Raw genomic sequence first — 8662 nt, 5'->3', positions numbered from 1 at the left:
TTTGTTTGTGTAGATTCTGGACTGTAGAAGAAGGGAAGAGACGAAGCCAAAAGATTTTCGGTTGTTTTTCCTTTTTCTTGTTTCTGTGATGTGATAGAGTTTGTGTGTGTGTGTTTTTTGAGAGATCTGAGAGTGCGAGGAAGAAGTAATGGCATCAACAGAGGAATTGATGAACAGAAAAGTGGAAACCAACAACAACAATGGTGGAATGAACGCAGCAGAGGCTCAAAACGCTTCTTCTTCTTCTTCATCGTCATCAGCTAGAGGTATCTGTCTTTTAGCTTCTCATTTTTTATGGTTTCTCATGAGAAGCATTTGGTTCGTGGAGCGTGATTTGAGTATCTGGTTTTGCTTTGTTTTCACAGACGCGGAAGCTGCGCTTTACAAGGAGCTATGGCACGCGTGTGCAGGTCCCCTTGTGACAGTGCCGAAAGAAGGAGAGCTCGTCTTCTATTTCCCTCAAGGACATATTGAGCAGGTTTAGCACCTTTCTCTCTTGTTTTCAATACTAAATTCTCCATTTCGGAGGTTCTACCTGTTCTTCCTTCTCTAATGGATATTTCTTTCTGTAGGTGGAGGCGTCCACGAATCAAGTTGCGGAGCAGCATATGCCGGTTTACGATCTCCCGTCCAAGATCCTTTGTCGCGTCATCAACGTCATGCTCAAGGTACTCTGAAATTGGATGGACTCATGGACCTTTCATAAATCAACGAGATTCCTGAATTTCTTGTTTTCTTATTTTCCTAATTTTTTTACTGAAATTTTCAGGCGGAGCCGGACACAGATGAGGTGTTTGCTCAGGTGACTTTACTTCCGGAGCCAAATGTAAGTTATCCACTTGTTTTTGGCTTTTGGCTTGGTAGTTGTTGAATAACTTGTTTCTTTTCTCTCTCTCTCTCTCTCTCTCTCTCTAATTGTTTTCTTTTGGGAAATTGGATCTTAATATTCACAGCAAGATGAGAATGCCGTGGAGAAAGCGCCTCCGCCAGCTCCGCCGCCACGATTTCACGTGCATTCGTTTTGCAAGACTCTAACGGCATCCGACACTAGTACTCATGGTGGATTTTCAGTGTTGAGACGACACGCTGACGAGTGTCTTCCTCCCTTGGTATGGGTTTCACCATTCGTTATCAGTTCATTTATCTGGGTTCATTACAGCTGAATTTGGAGGATTTATCATCGATTCTGTTTGTTTGTGAACAGGACATGTCAAAGCAGCCACCCACCCAGGAACTGGTGGCCAAGGATCTCCATGGAAATGAGTGGCGATTCAGGCATATCTTTCGCGGTAATTACTCATTTTTCTAGCAGTTATATGACATACGTAGGAGAGGCATATCTTTTGTTTGGATAGTGTATCTTTTGTGTTATTTCTTTTGTCTGTCACTGAGGAGGCCTGAAAATTCCAGGTCAACCGCGCAGACACTTACTACAAAGTGGTTGGAGTGTTTTTGTCAGCTCCAAGAGGCTGGTTGCTGGGGATGCATTTATATTTCTGAGGTTTGTTATTTCGTGAGTGGGGTTTCTAAGATGTAACTGCTTTGTTATTCTATTTAGTATGACTAATTTAGTAAGTTCCAGAGGTGAGAATGGGGAACTTCGAGTTGGTGTCAGGCGCGCAATGAGACAGCAGGGTAATGTTCCATCATCAGTTATCTCTAGCCACAGCATGCATCTTGGTGTGCTTGCAACTGCATGGCATGCCATCTTGACTGGGACCATGTTCACTGTTTATTACAAGCCGAGGTTTGTAATTTTCCCCCCCAAAGCTATGTCCATCTCAAGCTTGCAATAATTTATTATTGAATATTATGGGTGTGGATGGCTAGGTGCCTGCATGCACACACGGGTTGGTTTGATTGTTTGTTTCTTGCTGTTTGATTGCCCATTGTGGGATTTACCGTAATTCTTTCAATATTTACTTGCAGGACCAGTCCAGCTGAATTCATTGTACCATATGATCAGTATATGGAGTCTCTTAAAAACAATTATACTATAGGATTGCGGTTCAAAATGAGGTTTGAAGGTGAAGAGGCTCCTGAGCAAAGGTAGGAATGGTTAATGTGTCTTAGTCATATATTGTGATTTTCTTTTTCTTTTATGTCTCTTGTTTGTTTATGAAATTTGGATGTATTGCATTATTATTAATAAATATACAATTTGATGGAAGAAATTCCTGGCCTTGGCATGTTTAAATGTGTAGGTTCACTGGTACTATTGTTGGGATTGAAGATGCCGACTCCAAGAGGTGGCCAGAATCCAAATGGAGAAGTCTAAAGGTTGTTCTCTTGTTTTTATGATAGTGGCTGTTTTGACAGGCATGTTTTAGACAAGTTCCTCATGTGTGATGTGTCTTTCAGGTGAGATGGGACGAAACATCTACCATACCTCGTCCTGAGAGAGTTTCCCCTTGGAAAATAGAGCCTGCTCTTGCTCCGCCAGCTCTAAACCCTCTTCCAATGCCCAGGCCTAAAAGGCCTCGTTCGAATGCCATTCCATCATCCCCAGATTCTTCTGTTCTTACTCGTGAAGGTATGTATAGGATAAGTGACATTGGATCTTTGGTGTTTAAGTATTCTTTCTTGCTGGTTATGTGAATTCTGATACATTCTTTTGTGGTTAGACAGCATCATCTAAAGCGAGCGTAGACCCTTTACCACCAAGCGGATTTCCAAGGGTCTTGCAAGGTCAAGAATTCTCGACCTTGCGGGGCAACTTTGCAGAAAGTAATGAGTCGGATACTGCTGAGAAGTCTGTCGTGTGGCCACCAGCAGTAGATGATGAGAAGATTGATGTTGTTTCTACTTCTAGAAGGTATGGGCCAGAGAGCTGGATGTCAATGGGGAGGCATGAGCTGCCATACTCGGATCTTCTTTCAGGCTTTGGAGCCAATGGAGATCCTTCTTCCCGGTCATCCTTGATTGATCAGTCTGATTCTGTTGCTAACCCTGGTAGAAAGCATTTATTAGATCGTGAAGGCAAAACTAATGTGCCAAGTAGCAGTCCATGGTCTGTAATACCTTCTAGTTTATCACTCAACCTCTTGGAGCCTAATGCAAAAGTTTCTGCCCAAGGTGGTGATGCAGCTTACCAAATTCGAGGGAACTTGAGGTATGGTGCATTTGGTGAATACCCTGTGCTTCATGGTCATAAAGTTGAGAATTCACATGGAAACTTGTCAATGCCACCACCACCTCTTGCTCAATATGAGAGTCCTCGTTCCAAGGAACTGCTGCCTAAACCGAAATCAGCGAAAACCTCTGATGTTGCAAGACCCAAAGATGGTGACTGTAAACTATTTGGCATCTCACTTCTCAGTAGCCCACCTGCACCAGAGACTCCTACATCACAAAGAAATGTTGCAAGTGAGACAGTGAGTCACACGTACCCCACACACCAGCATCGTACATTTGAAAATGAACAGAAGTCTGAAAATTCAATGGGCTCTAAAGCAGCAGATGGTCTAGCTGTAGTCGATGAGCTGCATCTGAGAGATGTTCAACTCAAACCACACAGTGGTTCTGCTAGGAGTTGCACTAAAGTAAGATTCTTTAGTGTTCGATGGACTTTAAAGAAAATAACAGGTTGGACTTTTTCTAGTAAAATTAATCTATTGTTTTTTATTTTAGGTTCACAAGAAGGGGATTGCCCTTGGTAGGTCAGTGGATCTTACGAAATTCAGTGGCTATGGTGAATTAATTGCTGAATTGGATCAGTTGTTTGAATTTGGGGGTGAACTGATTTCTGCCAAAAAGGACTGGCTTACTGTATACACTGACAATGAGGGCGACATGATGCTTGTTGGTGATGATCCATGGCAGTAAGGATCACTATTAATTACACATCTTAGTATTAAATCGTATATTTTCTTAAGAAAGGGGAGATCATTTGCTTTCATTCTGTTTAATTCAGGGAGTTTTGTGCAATGGTACGTAAAATTTACATCTATCCCAGAGAGGAGATCCAGAAAATGAGCCCTGGTACTTTAAGTTCAAAAAACGAAGAGAACCAGTTGGCTAGTGAAGGTGTTGATGCACAAGAAATCAGATGCCAGCCGCATCACCCAACTTCAACGCCTGATCATTCTTAGATTTGTTTCCTGTAGCTTCCAGGTAACCCTGTTCTCACCTACTCCTATAAGCACCAAAGTCAATGATGTTTTCCATCCCCAGATATTTGTCCAATTCATGTTGTTGCATTGCGTGAACTTTGAACCTTAGTTTCCTGGAAGAATCTTCCGGTCTAACTTAACTTTGTCTTGATCCAGATTCCGGACTGGAGTGGATATATAGTATGGGACGACTGTTAGAAGCCATCCAGTTGGAGAATATGACCATATGAAGAAATTTCCAATTCTGAACTTGACTGCTTCTGAAGTACACGCATGTATTTGGAATCAGAATATGGATGGCATGAATGGGTATCCATCCAATTTTGGACCATGTCGTGGAATGAGTAGTATTAGTATATATGCATTTCTAGTAATAGGCTTAGTATAGTGTTAATGCATGATGTCTTGATCAAGGTGATATGGTGGGTTATGTTGGCCTTGCATTTTTCAACAATCCTGCCGTGTACATAGTTATTCTACCATATCCTTAGAACCCCAACCCATTAATTAATGTAACTATGTTTCATATACAAGGGCGGTTTATCTGATTGTTAAATTTGATTGTTCTCTTTATTTTAGTGATAACTTGTGCCAGTATATGAGAACTCATCGGAGATCATTATCATTGTGGATATCAATTTGGATTTTGCAACATGTATAATATAATTATAATTCTGTGCCTTTCCACATTTGTGCCTTGGTGTTTGGTGGGTGAGGTAGCATTACGGTCATAGGGTTTCCGCGTGAACGGTGAAGATTAAAATTCTAGTCATATCCTGATAGAAGAAAGTGGACACTTTGGTCCGAAAATCTTGATGGGGGATTTGAAAATTATTTAGTAGTGTAATGTGTCGTGGGTATTTGTTGATGTGGCATTACTACTTGCAATGTGGTCCTCTCTAGTTTCTAGTTTCTACCAATGTTACGTGATAAAGCTTCCTTCCTAGAAAGCACCAAGGTCGAAGGTCCAATTATAGTTTTTCATTTAAATAAAAACACAACTTTTCAACCAGAAACACAAACGCTATTGTAGCACGTTGTGGACCTCATCATCTTCCATGTTCTGTCCTTTATGTCTATCAAGCTTTGGCCCTAAGGGTTGGTCATTTATTTTGATTACTAAAAGTAGGCTCCGGTGGGGACTCTGGCTGGCTAAACCCTTAAATCTTTCCTGCATTTGCATGCTAAAAGCGTTATACATAGGGACCATGAATTGAAATTAAGTTTAATTCAAGTTCAACATGTGCATGTACATGTACTCGGTGCTAAACAGTGTGCTCGTGCTGTTTATCCGGTAAAATCCATGTAAAATTTCTCCCACTTTGACCAAAAGAGAACTAAATAATAGAAACTTATGAGTTTCTAGCAATATCACACACTAAATGATGTTATGGAAGCCGGATGCTTCAGATGCTTCAATGAGTGCTGCTTTGATTTGATCTGGGTGGAGATCCTGACCTTCATTGCATTGCTGAAAAAGGTAGGAAAGTTAACCCTTTCACCCAAAAAACATGAAATAAACAAGAAACTTAATGAATGCACGTACTAGAGAAGCATAAATCATAGTAGCATTAATATAACTCTTGTGATGCATGGAATATAAACTGCCACTTATAACATCATCTATGCTAGATATAAAAAAAATTAGCCTCTAAAATTAACCACCTGAATAAAATATACTTTGAAATACAAAATACATATTGACAATGAGCTAAACTACACATGTATTAATACACAAATACATGATACTTAATTTTGGTAGCTGGTTTGGGTGTGCAAATAGCATTTTTGTGATAACATATATATCTATTAAAAATCAGTCATCAATATAGAATACACATTGAAATAAGAAATACATATTAAAAATGAAATAAACTACTTAACTATATGCCATGAGTTATAGCTCAAATGGTATAGTCTCCCCATACTCATTTAAGAGACCACGGGTAACTAAATACATGGTGGCTGATTTTAGGGTACAAATAGCATTTTTATTGTATTGTATAAGGTACAATAATAATATGAACTTATACCAAGAGTTTGAAGTGGTAAGTATTGGGAATATATCAAGTAATAATTTCGTGGGTATGGAACAAAAGATATAGATTTAAAAGAGTGCATGTTAGCACGCATATATACCTCAGCTCGAAAAATGTCCATAGCAAAGCCATTAAAGAAACTGATAACAGCCTGCTGGATATCTAACCCAAGGTTGTCCAAAGTGGTGAGTGTTGAGAGCAACAGACCAGGTTTCTGATCACAAAACATATGGATATTTACTCCTCTTCCTTCACGCAACCCAACCTCAACCTTTACATAGTGAACACAACTAATTAATAAAAACAGAAATCACAAATAATTGCGTGCCTGCATTGCATTGTGTTAATGATAGTCTATATGCATATACAAACTCTTAACTAATATACTTATCCGAATTTAAAATCATCTCCTATAATAACAACACTACTTATCTTTAGAGAATTTCTTTCATTTTCCCTCTTTAGTAATAAACCTGATCTTGAATTAGAAGGAATTTTAGGTCCACTATCTAATATTGTATGAACACTTCAACAACAATATAAATAACAAATCATATTTGAAATTTTTTTGGTGAAGAGTGATGTTTGGTGAAGGTTAAAAAACGGAGTGTGCAAGCAGAAGTGCAAAATTTACACCATTGACAATGAAGGAATATTAAATCTTTTACTAAAAACAACATAATGTAACAAAATTATAAAATCTGATAATCACTCTATCTTAACCAAATTTTTAGTAAGATAAAAAGTAGTAATTAGTGATGTTACTTCACCTTAGCAAAATTTCTTTTAAAGAAATCCTAAATGGTAATCACTCAACTCAAATCAAATCTCTGATATAAAAATACAAAGTAGTAATTTGTGATACTCCACTCAAAATACCAAATCAAATGATGTAAACACTTAATTTAAAATACAAAAAGAATACTAAAATTAAAAAACCAGTCTTCTCTAACTAAAAGAATGACTAATAACTTAATACACAAAATAAATATAAAGACACAACATATAAAAAAAACCTTACAATTTTCTTTCCAAAATTACTACATTTTAACTTCCATTGCATCATCATAAAACTAAGTTAACCAAACCACTTATTTATATTGTTTTTGTGGAGGCAACAAGACACCACTAACTATGAGACTCTTGGTCTTGTATACAAGTTGGATAATATAAATTGTATATATATCGTTGACCATGAGTAATAGTCAAACCTTTTATGCATATCACAGTATGACATGTGTAACTAGACATTAATAACTTGATTTTATGATTATTCTAAAATTTTCTTTAACAATTTAAATTGATTTTGACTTCCTCACAGTGAAGAATGAAGAATATAGTTAATTTTTGAAAAAAAGTGTACATTACACATGATGTCTTTAATTTTGTATTTTTTTAAGTGTAAAGAGTATATAATCTTCACTCTTCACCTAACTTTCCTCTTCATCTTAGAATTGCTCATCTTAATTACATCTAAATTTAGCAACATAAAATACATGAAAAGTTGTCCAATTCACTCTTTTCCTAAACAAATGTCTGTAGTAAGTCTCATATCAAGAAAAAGAATCATCTGAACATATAACTTCCAGATAGACATGGTATTGCTCATTGTTAAAATAAAGTTAAGTTAATAAGAAAGAACAAGAACAATAATAGTTAATATTACCCTGGCAGGCTGGTCATTGGGAGTTGGCAATGAAGAAGTGGGGCAAGAAGCAGTTTCCTTCATCATCATGCGGCTGGGAAGAGAAGCAGCTGCTGGCGGTAGAGTAGCAGTATTATTATTAGTTGGTGTCAAAGGATGATGCAAGCTTGAAGCAGGTGCCGTAGGAGGCATTGATTGCAATTCGTTATGAAGGTCATTAATCTTTTGCAGAAGTTCTTTCATATATTCAATTGCATCCCCAAGTATTGAAGCCCTGTCCATCTTTCATAACCACATATATAATAACCATGCATGCTATATATACATGTTAGCTTAATAAAAAATGCGTTTTTGAATGCTTTAAGCTAAGACCTTAAGTTCATGCAGTTCACATTATTTGAGTGAAAGAAGAAGAATGAACAAAACAGTGGCTATTAAGAACACGTTGCTTACTTTGCTGATATTAGGAACAACGGATCTGAGCATGTAGAGTCTGTCATTGAGCTTCTTCCTTCTGCGGCGTTCAGCCATCAAGTTCTTAGCAGGCATCCCTGTCTTCTTCTTGTTATTATTCCCTTTCTGCAAATTGAGATTATTGTTACTGTTTCTGTTGTTGTTTTCACCAATAATATTCTTGTTTTTACTACTACTCTCTGATTCCATCTTCATCATGTTGTTGTTGTTGTCAATACTATCCTCAACCATGTCATGATCAGAATAATCATCATAGCTGTTTAACAAACTTCCATCTCCAGTATCTTCCATCTCCAGCTTCCTTTTCTCTTCTTCATTATTATTCCCTTGTTGTTCCTCCTCATCAAGTTTGCCCTTTCCTCTTTCATCTGTGACGTTGATTTTCCTGTGTT

The 8662-nt window shown here is 37.7% G+C and overlaps 2 protein-coding genes across 2 annotated transcripts; one reads left to right on the top strand and one right to left on the bottom strand.

The window, feature by feature from the left end:
* LOC107630858 (auxin response factor 2) lies at nt 1-4764 on the top strand (the record flags this gene model as incomplete). Its single annotated transcript, XM_021119227.1, is given in 15 exon segments — nt 1-266; nt 366-478; nt 573-668; nt 770-826; nt 954-1109; nt 1205-1289; nt 1411-1501; nt 1583-1747; nt 1930-2049; nt 2205-2280; nt 2362-2533; nt 2629-3542; nt 3631-3821; nt 3914-4113; nt 4269-4764. Coding segments are annotated over 14 exon segments (2532 nt in total). The 3' UTR covers nt 4092-4113; nt 4269-4764.
* On the bottom strand, nt 4353-8656 carry LOC107634598 (transcription factor SCREAM2-like). Its single transcript, XM_016338025.2, has 4 exons — nt 8250-8656; nt 7818-8078; nt 6252-6422; nt 4353-5583 (listed from the first exon to the last, which is right to left on the bottom strand). Exons 1-4 carry the CDS (start codon nt 8559-8561, stop codon nt 5491-5493), a joined length of 837 nt encoding a protein of 278 aa, XP_016193511.1. The 5' UTR covers nt 8562-8656; the 3' UTR covers nt 4353-5490.

The sequence above is a fragment of the Arachis ipaensis genome, chromosome B03 (genome assembly GCF_000816755.2).
Source record: "Arachis ipaensis cultivar K30076 chromosome B03, Araip1.1, whole genome shotgun sequence".
NCBI lineage: Eukaryota > Viridiplantae > Streptophyta > Magnoliopsida > Fabales > Fabaceae > Arachis > Arachis ipaensis.
The sequence above is the reverse complement of the archived record's forward strand: the minus strand, read 5'-3'. Positions and strand labels throughout refer to the sequence as shown.

Bases quoted from the DNA above. Each gene is read 5' to 3' on its own strand.
- LOC107634598 (XM_016338025.2), bottom strand. From the start codon at position 8,561: ATGGAAGATACTGGAGATGGAAGTTTGTTAAACAGCTATGATGATTAT. The intron at 8,079-8,249 runs GTAAGCAACGTG...TGGTTATGAAAG, and splicing joins TTGTTCCTAATATCAGCAAA to ATGGACAGGGCTTCAATACT. The intron at 5,584-6,251 runs GTATATATGCGT...TACCTTTTTCAG, and splicing joins TGGACATTTTTCGAGCTGAG to CAATGCAATGAAGGTCAGGA.